The sequence below is a fragment of the Coregonus lavaretus genome (assembly GCF_964263955.1).
Source record: "Coregonus lavaretus genome assembly, chromosome: 20".
In the NCBI taxonomy this organism is placed as follows: Eukaryota; Metazoa; Chordata; class Actinopteri; order Salmoniformes; family Salmonidae; genus Coregonus; species Coregonus lavaretus.
Window position 1 is genome coordinate 21691208 of NC_140007.1, and position 13088 is coordinate 21704295.

Below are 13088 nucleotides of genomic sequence, written 5' to 3' on the forward strand. Positions count from 1 at the left end.
AATCTGTCGCCAATTGGAAGGAAACCTAGCTAATCATTGAAACTTTTTTTTGCTATTTTTATATAGGGACATAGAACTAAAACTGAGGGGGTACAAGTTTGAACTGAGGGTCCCCTTGTGGAACCGGGTAAGCCTACAGGTCAAACGTTTTTTTTTTGTGCATTTTAGTTAACCCTAACCCGTTTACAATGCTTAACCTAATTCTCCTAAACTGCTAGGTTAGTTATCCTTACCTGCTCCGTAAGGTCTCCTAACCTGCTACGAAAAGTCAATTCTGACTAGCTGTATCCATCCCTTCTAGCCAAAATGGTGCGAACTATTCTGTCGACAGTCCATAACTTCCTGTTAAGAGAAAAGCAAAAGAGGAAGCAGTAATGGCGACAACAGAAGGATCCGAGCCTCCTCGGACCCGAAGAAATAGTAATAAAAACATCCTTACAAGGATCAGACATGGACAAAGCACTGGCCGGGCAATTAGTCGAGGCACAGAGGTAAAATACACATTCAGAAATCCTTGCTAAAAGACGAAATTACAAGGGTTTGGGACGGAGAAAGACAGTTGGCCAGCTTGCTTGCTAACGTTAACTTTCGCTATTTACAGTAGCTACGTCTACTCAAACGGAGCGCTGAGACCGCTAACTAGATAACGTTAGCTAGCTAAAATAGTAGAAGTCAGAAGTATATGTAGCCATTACATTAGATAGCTAGCAAGTCACTATGCTAGTCACGGCAACCCAAAGGAAAGTTGGTGCTAGCTGTTAGCGGGCTACAGCTATTACATTTAACATCAACTGTTATGACTGTTAGCTAGCCCAGTTAACGTTACTGATTTATGTACTTTATTTGCCCAATCCTTGACATGTTTTTGCTCCTATGGTGTTCCTTCCTTGTCCTTAGATATCTGAGGCCCTACTCCAGGAGAGAGACCAGCAGGCCCAGTGGCATGGGATTCCAGTGCTGCTGCAGAGACTTTATGACAGCAGTCACCTCAACAGTGACCTCTCCCAGATCCACTCCATTATCAAGGTGCAAATAATAAATACTCTTCCCAGACCTGTCAGAGCTGTAATGCCACACGTAGAGGCAAAGGTTTCATGCTCGTTTTTCCCATGTTAGCTGTGATGGTATTTGCTGCTGAGTTGACGGGTGTGTTGTCTCTGTGGTGTGGTAGGAAGTGTCATCTTTTCTCTCCATGGAGGCTATGTCATTTGTAACAGAGGACAGGAGAACAGCACAGGAGTCCACCTATCCCAACATATACACCTTTGACCTCTTTGGAGGCGTTGATGTGAGTCTCCAACATGTTGACACAGAGGCAAATATAACTGTCTTGTCAGTGGTCATATTTGCTGTGTAAGGGTTTGAATTTCTGTTTTGTCCTTAGTTGCTAGTGGAGATTCTGATGAGACCCACCCTCACCACACAGATGAATGTCCCTAAAAGTAAGCCACATTAAAACATTCCTAGGTCATAGTTTTGCAAATCTGAGGAATTTAAGATGCCCTGAATAGATTCTAACCTGTGTTCTCTTTGCAGTGAGTGATGACCTTGTCAAGGATTGTTTAAGTGTTCTGTACAATTGTTGTATATGTGTAAGTATCAATGCCATTGATAAATAGTGTTCGAATGCATGTAAGATAATATCTGGCAACTTAACACTGTCTGAAACATAGGATGATGTCCACCCTCTTACCTTTCTTTTAGTCAGAAAAGGCTAATCATTAGCTTTCCCTCATTTTCAGATGGAAGGAGTCACTAAAAGTCTGGCATCACGAGATGACTTTGTCATGTATTTGTTTACACTGATGTCAAACAAGAAAACATTTTTGCAAACAGCCACATTGATTGAGGACATTCTTGGGGTCAGTAAGGTAAGGATGGCCTAAAAACCCTTACTATCACTGTCAATCTTTACAAATTATTCATTCAAATTGACTGAATCCCACTGAACCTAAATGCTTAAAGATGCACCAAAACATCAATAACCTGTACCTTCTACCTTCCTCTCTGTGCTCCAGGAGATGATCCAGCTGGAGGACATCCCCAACCTGCCAAGTCTGGTTCAGAGCTTCAACCAGCAGCAGCTGGCCAACTTCTGCCGCATCCTGTCAGTCACCATCTCTGAGCCAGACATGGGCAACGATGACAAGCACACGCTGCTGGCCAAGAACGCCCAGCAGAGGGCCAACCCCTGCCCGTCCCACTCTGAAGTCAACCAGGGTAAGACAGCTCTCACCATCAAACCTGAGAGAGACTATAGAAGGAGTTGTCACATTCAATGATGCTTCTTCATATGACTAGCATTTAATGAAGAAAATGCTTGTTAATGACTTGTCCCTATATTGCTCAGCAATGCATGAGATGAAAAGTTGATGGATTTGCACTCCTCAATGCCTGTCCTTAGCACTCTGTTGACGGGAAAGAGTAAATTGATAATCAAATAATCTGTTCTCCCCTGTGTGTATCAGTGGCCCTGCTGAACATCCCAGGCTTCATTGAGCGGCTGTGTAAGCTGGCCACCAGGAAGGTGTCAGAGGCCTCGGGGGCATCCAGCCTGCTGCTGGAGCTTCAGGACTGGTACACCTGGCTGGACAACGCCCTGGTGCTGGATGCGCTCATGCAGATGGCCACAGAGGACGCCGAGCAGAGTAGCACAGGTCAGAACAATAGATAGACATGCACTCTCCCTCACACACATGCACGCACGTTAGGATTGAATATTTTCCCAGTATTTTACAAATGGTCCATCCCGAGAACAAATCACCTTTCTCCCGGGTAACCCAGTTTTTTCACCAAAACCTGAAGTGTCATTTCAAAAGCATATAAAAAGCCTATGTCTGGATTTGACTAGAGCTTTGATCAAAAATTCAGGCCTGATGCTACCTGAGTCTGATGAGCCATACATTAAAGACATTTTGTGAGCCCAAGCCCAAAAAAACCCAAGTGATTGTGCCTTTATCCTATACATACACTACCGTTCAAAAGTTTGGGGTCACTTAGACATTTCCTTGTTTTCGAAAGAAAAGCAATTTTTTTGTCCATTTAAAATAACATATCTCAGACTGCCCATCTTAATATTTTATTTTTATTGGCCAGTCTGAGATAGGGCTTTTTCTTTGGAACTCTGCCTAGAAGGTCAGCATCCCGGAGTCGCCTCTTCACTGTTGACGTTGAGACTGGTGTTTTGCGGGTACTATTTAATGAAGCTGCCAGTTGAGGAGCTGTGAGGCATCTGTTTCTCAAACTAGACACTAATGTATTTGTCCTCTTGCTCAGTTGTGCACCGGGGCCTCCCACTCCTCTTTCTATTCTGGTTAGAGCCAGTTTGCGCTGTTCTGTGAAGGGAGTAGTACACAGCGTTGTATGAGATCTTCAGTGTCTTGGCAATTTCTCGCATGGAATAGCCTTCATTTCTCAGAACAAGAATAGACTGATGAGTTTCAGAAGGAAGTTCTTTGTTTCTGGCCATTTTGAGCCTGTAATCGAACCCACAATTGCTGATGCTCCAGATACTCAACTAGTCTCAAGAAGGCCAGTTTTATTGCTTCTTTAATCAGCACAACAGTTTTCAGCTGTGCTAACATAATTGCAAAAGGGTTTTCTAATGATCAATTAGCCTTTTAAAATGATAAACTTGGATTAGCAAACACAACGTGCCATTGGAACACAGGACTGATGGTTGCTGATAATGGGCATCTGTACGCCTATGTAGATATTCCATAAAAAATCAGCCGTTTCCAGCTACAATAGCCAGTTACAACATTAACAATGTCTACACTGTATTTCTGATCAATTTGATGTTATTTTAATGGACAAAAAAAAAAAATTCTTTCTAAAACAAGGACATTTCTACGTGACCCCAAACTTTTGAACGGTAGTGTACCTTTCATAATATTTCCCATAATGTTATTAGCCTACCTCCTCTTTCTCTCTCTCTCGTTGCCTCATTCCTTCCTCGCTTTCAACAGTTAAAATAAGTATGTTCCGTTGTCCTTATCTTCAACATTAATGACATGCTTGAGTAATATAGGACTAGAATTGACGGCTTTCACTTCTCTTCATGAAGACCGAATAGTTATGGGTCTGAATAAATAACTTCTATAGCCTACCGCCATCGCGCATTTGCTCTTCTTTCAAACTACCCGTGAGTTCTATTGGCTGCTGTATTTAACATTCAGAAAACAAGAGCTTGCATCCCTCTTCGAAATGCAACAAAACAATTTTCCAGCAAGCTATTCTAGTCTAGCTTTTCCTACATGGGACTCCAAGAGCTAAGGAGTGTTTTTTAAGGAGAGAGGACAGCAGATCACAGGTGTGTGTATATTGCGCAATAGACAGAGGCTAGTTAGACACTTATTATGCATAACCCATCAATCATTAGCTAAATATAAGGCTAATACTGTGTTGACTTTATCACCTGAAAGAGGTAGGCTTAGACAGCTATATATATCAATTTTGAGCTGGATGATCTATTTTGGATGAGAAAGAAAGAGGGAGGGGAAGACTGCTCGAGCATGCTCTTATTTAAAGCAACGATATTCGAGTGATAGGCTGTTTCAAAACACTGCAGCTGCAATAATAAAAAATGAAGGTGACCCCGAAAGCCAGATGGAGATGTGTAAATTAGACAGTCATTCGGTCCTAATATTACTGTAGGATAAGCTATGCTGCAGCAAATGTAGGCCTACCTGTCACAAGAAAAAAAGCTACCATGATGAGACGATAGGTCTACATGCATTGTGAACTGCATTCCATACTGAGATGGGCTGTCTGTCCCCACCATGATCGTTGATGATTGATCATGCAGAGAGCAGAGAGAAGGCCGTAGCGAAGCCATATTTAGACATCGCATATATATTTAACAGTTCCATTTCACGTCATGCTGTTGATATAAATAATGTATTATAATTGACTGGTTTCTCGCAGTTATTTATCCCGGGAAAAGGGAGTGGTTTTGGGCGTTAAATCTCGGTAACCGGGTTCCCGCCATTCAATCCAAACGCACGTCATGCTCCAGTCATCTTGGACATGGAAACTCATGTCCAACTCATCCCACGGAGGGCCGAGTGTCTGCGGGTTTTCGCTCCTCCCTTGTACTTGATTGATGAATTAAGGTCACTAATTAGTAAAGAACTCCCCTCACCTGGTTGTCTAGGTCTTTAATTGAAAGGAAAAACCAAAAACCCGCAGACACTAGGCCCTCCATGGAATGAGTTTGACACCCCTGGATTACAGTATGAAAGACTGTTCACCATTTTAGTAATACGGTTCAGTGTGACAGACTACATAGGGCCCTATAAAATCTGCTTTGTAGACGGATTCACGGAATCCAGACATAATCCAAACGTAATTCAATAATATTCAAACATTTATTGAAATTGATAGGGAATCAACTAAATGTATTGAACTTATTAGAAAATGCATTAATTTGTCAAACTTAATCATTAGACATGAACAAAATGCATCAGTGATTCGTATTTTCCTGCAACGGCATAGGAATGCCCCTGTGTATGTCTACACTTTGTGTAGCTGTTAGTGATGATGCTAATGATAACCTTCTTCTGGTAGAGATGGAAAGGCTTTCCTAAAAACCTTCTCCGTTAAATGTTAACTACAAAGTAACCTATGCCCACCTGGCTGAATATAATTATTATTTGCATCAATCTAGTGCCATTTGTTTTGCAAACTCTGCAATCACATGAGCGCTACAGAAACATTTCTAACCAAACAACGCTCTCTTGCTGGTGGCACTTGCATTAAAGGGTATCTACATCAAAAAATCAAATTGTGTTTTTTCAGACCTTTAAGTGGACTCCTGATGTGGTTTAAGCGTTGTTGTGGACTTAGAACATCCATTTTCTTTTTTTTTATTAAAAAGGTATGATTTTGAGACCAAAAACCAGAAGAAAATAAGGAAAAATTGACACCTGTTTAAGCAAAACAGAGAAAATGGAATTTGGGGAAAAAATAAAACTGATTTTATAGGGCTCTATGTGTACAGTACCATATGTTGTCGTAATCTCAATGTGTTATGTACACTGTGCTCTTTCTCAGAGTCCTCAGACGAGAGTTCTCTGGCCACCAGCCCTCTCAGACACCGTCTGCCCCAGTCCATGAATATTGTCCATGAGATCATGTACAAGGTGGAGGTGCTCTATGTGCTCTGTGCGCTACTCATAGGCCACCAGAGGAACCAGGTGAGAGCCAGATATCTGGAGTTTACAACAGTTGGTTTGGGAAAATGGGTTCCGTTAGTAACTGAGATTGTAAGGTTTTTCTTAGCCACTGTGCTTCTGCCTCTGCATTGCTTGCTCTTTGGGGTTTTAGTCTGGGTATCTGCAAAACACTTTGACAACTGCTGATGTACAAAGGGCTTTATAAAATAAATGTGATTGATTGATTGTAAATGTATCGTGCCTTGTAAACAGGTTCACAAAATGCTGGCAGAGTTCAAACTGATTCCAGGACTTAACAACCTGTTTGACAAGCTGATCTGGAGAAAGCAAACATCTTCGAATGTCCTCCATGGCCAGAACCAAAACTGTGGCTGCAGCCCGGTAAGAAGACCCCTCTGCTCTGGGAATGGGTCAATGGGCGCATTCACACTCCACCTTAGCCCAGGGTTAAGAGCAGGGTTAGCACCGACTTTTCGGGGTTAGCCCCAGAAACTCGGTGCCAAAATAGCCAGTGTGAAAAGGGGTCAAAAACAACGCCTAGAATGCTCACTGTCCAATCACAAAAGCGTCACTTTCACTTAATTTCCATACGCATGTGATGCCTGTAATGCGTTCTGCACATTATTTTGACAAGTCAATTCATAATATTTAATCCTTCCATCTGAGGACAAAAAAACAAAATACTTTCATCCATGCAAAAACATTGGTTGCTATGCCTAACAAAAATGGTTGCTATGCAGGCTGGATAATGTCTTTTCACTTAGCCAACTAAAGCTACAAACTCTACAGCTGGAAGGGCAGCAAACGCTCCATTTTCATAGCTTTTCTATTGACATTTAATTGCATATATCCATGATTATAATAATATTGTTGCATGATTTTGCCTGGATCAGAAAAGTTGATCCCGTTAGTTCACAGCATTCTCTGTGGCGAGATCGAATTTTAAGTGATTTTTTTTTCCTGATGTCGGACAGGCAGACAAGCAAGGTTTATACAAACCATCCCACTGTTGGAAATCAAATGCTAGGCCAGAATCAAGAGGAAATAATGTGTTAGTAAATGTCTTATTGCGTGTAACATTGGTTGTGTTTGTCCGTTAGCCCAGGGCTTTGGAATACAAGTGTGAATCCTTAGCCCAGGGCTAATGCTTAGCCCAGGGTTAACAAATGCTTGTGTGAACACTGACCATGGGCTAGCTTATCCTGTCTAGCCTGGGGCTAAGAACAATGCAGTGTGAAAAGGCCTAATGTGTCAATGGCATTGTAGCACTAATCACTGCTATTGCACCACTCACTGATCCTCCTCTCTTCATCACACACAGGAGATCGCCTTTAAAATCCAGTTCCTACGATTACTCCAGAGCTTCAGCGACCATCATGAGTGAGTACATTAAAGACTAGGTGTATGAAAGAAACTATATTGCTGGGGAATTAAGACACATCGCCTGATATACACTATGAAAGTCCTGCCTACTTCCTGAATCATATCTCATACTGTTTTTGAAAGGGCTTCAAGATTATATCTTCAAATCCATGAAAACGCAGTCATATAAGATATACACTGAGTGTACAAAACATTAGGAACACCTGCTCTTTCCATGACATAGCTTTCACCTGGTCAGTCTATGATCCCTTATTGATGTCACCTGTTAAATCCATTTCAATCAGTGTAAATGAAGGGGAGGAGACTGGTTAAAGAAGGATTTTTAAGCCTAGAGAATTGAGACATGGATTGTGTATGTGTGCCATTCAGAGGGTGAATGGGCAAGACAAAAGATTTAAGCGTCTTTGAACAGAGTATGGTAGTAGGTGCATCGGTTTGAGTGTGTCAAGAACTGCAACGTTGCTGGGTTTTTCACGCTCAACAGTTTCCCGCCAACTTGACACAACTGTGGGAAACATTGAAGTCAACATGGGCCAGCCTCCCTGTGGAACGCTTTCAACACCTTGTAGATCATGCCACAACGAATTGAGGCTGTTCTGAGGGCAAAAATGGGGTGCAACTCAATATTAGGAAGGTGTTTCTAATGTTTTGTACATTCAGTGTATGTAAAACAGGGATGGGCAACTCAAGTCCTCGGGGGGCTGGAGTGGTGTCACACTTTGTCCCCATACCTAGCAAACACAGCTGATTTAAACTAATTGTGTTCTAAAGTGAAGATCATGATTAGTTGATTATTGGAGTCAGGTGTGTTAGCTGGGGCTGGGGCAAAAGTGTGACACCAATCAGACCCCTGAGGACTGGAGTTGCCCATCCCTGATGTTAAAATTATTTTCGTAATTATGGATCAATTTACTTCTATCTGATGCTTTTTCAGGAAGGTTTTCGATTGTGTTTTCTTTTTTCGTAATCGAAAACCTTCATAAAATACATTGGGTAGTGAGTTTGGTACCATCTCAGTGAATCTGTCATTTGGATCATGTCTGATCTTTCCTCCTCCCTCTCAGGAACAAGTATCTCCTCCTGAACGCTCAGGAGCTGAATGAACTGAGTGCCATCTCTCTGAAAGCCAGCATCCCTGAGGTGGATGCTCTTGTCAACACGGACCGGTAGGGCTCATAGTTAGGCTGCAGCACAGGGATGGAGGACGTTTTGGGGTTCTGAATTTGATAAAATCCCCCATTGCATGCATCCTCACCCTTCTCTTTTCTCTCTCCTATATAGAAATCTAATCTGTGATGGTAAAAAGGGCCTCCTGACACGGCTACTTTCAGTCATGAAGAAAGAACCGGTTGAATCCTCATTTAGGTGAGTGTGTTTACTCCAGGAGTTAATGAGTGAAACATTATGCCACAGATAAAGAGTTAGAACCCCCGTCTCTCTGTCTGTAGGTTCTGGCAGGCGAGGGCGGTAGAGAGCTTCCTGAGAGGGGCCACCTCCTATGCTGACCAGATGTTCCTGCTCAAGAGAGGCCTGCTGGAGGTACGGAGGCTGTTGCCAAGCCAGTGAGGACACACACACCTATGATATAACAGCTTTCAAGGTTTCATTTAAAACCTCCCAATAATCCCTCTCCTTTGTCTCTCTAGCACATTCTGTTCAGCATCATAGACAGTGGCTGTAAGTCTAGGGACGTGCTGCAGAGCTACTTTGACCTGCTGGGGGAACTCATGAAGTTCAACATCGACGCCTTCAAGAGGTTCAACAAATATGTCAACACAGAGGAGAAGGTAGGCCAGGGGTCAGGGCAGAGGGGTTAGGGTTAAGACTTCAAAACACTGAGAAGCAAGGTGAGTATACATGTAAATAGATGGTCAGTCAGGGGCAATTCCATGGTAAGAGTCATGCTGTGACACAGATTTTTCACTTTAAAATGCATGTCAAAAAAAAAAAATATATTGCAAAGTTAAACATACTATACAACTCGATGCACAAGGACTACTTTTAACAATTTCCACTGAAATTTAAAAACAGGAAGTGCCCTCAGTTAAAACCTTATCCCTACCAATTGACAACTTTCAAGTCCTGTTACATGTTTGGTTTAATTTCTGCATCCTGTGTTAGTTCCAGACTTTTATGACCCAGATCAACAGCTCTCTGGTGGACTCCAACATGCTGGTGCGCTGTATCATCCTCTCCCTGGACCGCTTTGAGAGCCAGATTGAGGATGTGAGCGGTAGGTCCATAGAAATAGGCTGTAGAAACACCAGTTGTTTTAGTAGGCCTAATGAAGCATCAGGGATGCTTTGTGTGTGGCTTTATGGTAGTGAAATATGTCTACTCTTGGTATTCTTAGTTATCCTCCTCTGACTCATCCATGTTTCTCTCCTTTCCCCCTCTCTCCTGTAGTTGTGGAGGTACTGTCAGAGTGCAGTCTGTTGTCCTACATGGCCCGCGTGGAAAACCGACTGACCTTCCTCTTCAGGCTCGTTAACATCATCAATGTGCAGACACTCACACAGGCAAGGAAACACACTATCCTATGTTCTGTTGACAGTTTTACTAATGGCTCACGTGCTATTGCATCCTCCTAGCTATTATAGACTTTACATTCCTGTATTTCTTGTTTCTCATATTGAGACATACTTGTCTTCATCTGCAGATCAGCTAACTGTATGATCCTGTCTGTTATTTGATGGTGGCTGAACCCAATGTTAGGAGAATGTGAGCTGTCTGAACACCAGCCTGGTGGTGTTGATGCTGGCCAGGAGGCGGGACAAGCTGCCTTACTGTCTCAACGCCCTGAGAGAGAAGGAGTACGCTGAGAAATACCCCGGCTGCCTGCTCAACAACTTCCACAACCTGCTGCGCTTCTGGCAGCGCCACTACCTCAACAAGGACAAGGATAGCACCTGTCTGGAGAACGTGAGTGTCCTGGCCAATGCACACACACCCCGTTGTTACTTTAATGCTGTCTACTCTACTCTATATTGCTTGCTATGGTGGTAATTCTGTATTAGGTCACCTGTACATTGGACCATGCTCCATCCTATTGTGGTTGTGAATGGTCTCAGGGGAATTTATATCTTACATCTCTCTCCTATTCTCTATCAACCCTCTTCCTGCAACAGAGTTCCTGTATATCCTTTACCTACTGGAAGGAGACTGTGTCGGTTCTGTTGGACTCAGACCCAACTTCACTATGTGCCATAGCCAGCTACATCGATGAGGCCTACATGGATCTGGGCAGAGACTTTCTGGAAGTTTAATACCTGGGATGCTGCCTCTGGAAAGATGGATGGATGGATGGATGGATAAGAAAGAGAGGAGGAGAGGCAACGTCTCCAATCACTTACAAACTGAACAGATCCGAGCTCTCACCCCTCCACATAGCTGTTATTCAGGGATCCTTAGCTCTACAGAATGACTGTGTGCATAGTTTTGGGCGTGTGTGTGTGTGTGTGTGGATATGCTTTAGTGGGTATGTGAGTGTTAGGTGTAGGAGTGGATGCTTGTGTCATATGTGTGTGGAGCTGTGCCAGACTTGGTAGTTTCCATTCTATTGTATCTGTGGAGGGGAAACAGTCAGCCAATCAGCAGCCCCAGAGGACTGAGGTTCCTTCAGCCTTTCACTAACAGTATGGATAGGATCTCTCCTACCCTCTGGTAAACAAAAATACATTCCCACTTCATAGTGTCGCCAAAATGTACATGGTCATTACATTGGCAGTTGGTGCATATCGTACAGAGTACTTACAACTCATATACCTGTTTGTGTAATAGTTCTACAGTAAGGAAAGGTTTTAACAATCGATTTGAGTTTGTTTGCCGATGTAATTCATGTAATTACATTTTGATGTGCAGTCACACAAACACGATATGTAAGTACACCAACTGGAAAAAATACATTACTCTACCGGTATGTCAATATGTTTTAGGGACATTGAGGCCTAGATTCAATCAGATCAAGTGTTAACCGGTGATAGCCGACACCAGAATAGCTGATGTTTTGTGTCGGAGGTGTAACTGCGTTGCAGCTGTCAAATCTGTGAGCAGCTGCTCTTGTGATCATTGTCACGAAGCCACAACGTCCCACTCACTTTAATGTTCAGAACGAGAAAGTGTAGGCTATATAGAAATAATGACGTTCAAATTGAAAATCATTCAACAAAATTAGGATTTCTATCAGCCTAATTGAGGTGTCCAGTGCTCAAACTTGCAAACAAGTCTGCATGGGATTTCTCTTAATGCGACTCCATGCAGCCAATGGCAATGTCTGCTTTAGGTATAATGCTGGGAGCTGCTTGTGGATTTGACAGCTCTAACGCAGTTCCACTGACCAAAAAAACAACCACTCTGCGGATCCGATTGAATAGAGCCCTTAATAGAAGTGAGACCAAAACATCAGTATTTCAGGGACAAGCAATAGTTTTATTTTATTGGTCTAGAAAGAGGCTTGATTTAAAGAAATACATCATAACATGATCCGTGTAAATGACAAAGGATTTAGGACGAGGTGGACACAAGGCTCTGGACTCACCAGAAGAATGAATTTGTTTCAGGTCCAACACACACAGGAGTCCTGACTGCCATCCTTAGTAATGTTAGGAAAGGTGTTTCACTTATGGCATGAGAGGCTCCTACATGTTGTGTGCCCATTTTCAGAATCAGTGTGCATCTGTACGTGACACTGGGCCTACAGGTTTCTTTCTGCATAGAAAAGTATTTGGCAGACCAAACCGTATAAATGTTTTTACATTTGGGATGGTGAAATGTTTTCAGTGTAAACTTAAAACAATTAAAACCAGAAAGTATGTAGAAAAGATAATGGACCTATATCTTTAATAAGATCTTTGAGAACTAACAATCACAAAAATATAAATTAAAACTAAAATTCCAAAAATGATGCGTTCAGAAGTATTTTTGTCATGACATAGGACCCCCACTAGCTTTAAAACGGCAACATTGTTTCTCTGGGCAAGAGGGCCTCAGAAATTTCCGGTCGGCGGCCGCGCCATTGACCACGCCCACTGCCACGACCTAAGCCCATTTTGATCCAGAAAAAACCCTGGCCTATGTCTGAGCCCTTCTCAGAGTGGGTTTGTGTTCATCTAATACCCTCTGTAATTTCACTTTGTAAAGCGAATGAGAAAAATAACAGAACCACTTTGAATCTGTCTTGTCTCTTTATTTAAGTGCTTTAACTCACTAGATCACATGGATGTAGGTTATACAATGTATTATTGTTGACAATGAACAGTCATGTTAAAGGACATTTTAGTATTTCAGCTTTTAACATGGCATTGGCTTGTGTTGGTCTATCACAAATCATTTCTATTTGAACACACACTAGTCAAAACACACTTAAAGGCCCAGTGCAGTCAAAAATGAGATTTTCCTGTGTTTTATATATATTTCCACACTGAGGTTGGAATAATACTGTGAAATTGTGAAAATTATGATAATGCCCTTTTAGTATAAGAGCGGTTTGAAAAGGTCACCTGAAATTCCAGCCTGTTTTGTTTGGTTGGA

The 13088-nt window shown here is 42.3% G+C and overlaps 1 protein-coding gene across 2 annotated transcripts; it reads left to right on the forward strand.

Annotated features, from left to right (window-relative positions):
* The first annotated feature begins 290 nt into the window (after positions 1-290).
* Positions 291-12733, forward strand: LOC311147976 (short transient receptor potential channel 4-associated protein-like). Of its 2 annotated transcripts, XM_084184840.1 has the most exons (19): positions 292-491; positions 898-1026; positions 1172-1288; positions 1385-1442; positions 1537-1592; positions 1743-1871; positions 2019-2220; positions 2469-2657; positions 6055-6197; positions 6429-6557; positions 7498-7556; positions 8624-8725; positions 8841-8924; positions 9008-9098; positions 9206-9346; positions 9681-9792; positions 9966-10078; positions 10275-10481; positions 10688-12733. In XM_084184840.1, the coding sequence occupies exons 1-19, from the start codon at positions 375-377 to the stop codon at positions 10823-10825; spliced, it is 2316 nt and encodes a 771-aa protein (XP_084040966.1). In that variant the 5' UTR covers positions 292-374; the 3' UTR covers positions 10826-12733. The 2 variants fall into 2 exon arrangements, with proteins under 2 accessions (XP_084040967.1, XP_084040966.1); XM_084184841.1 differs by lacking the exon at positions 10688-12733 and having other exon boundaries at positions 291-491; positions 10219-10305.
* The last annotated feature ends 355 nt before the right edge of the window (positions 12734-13088 follow it).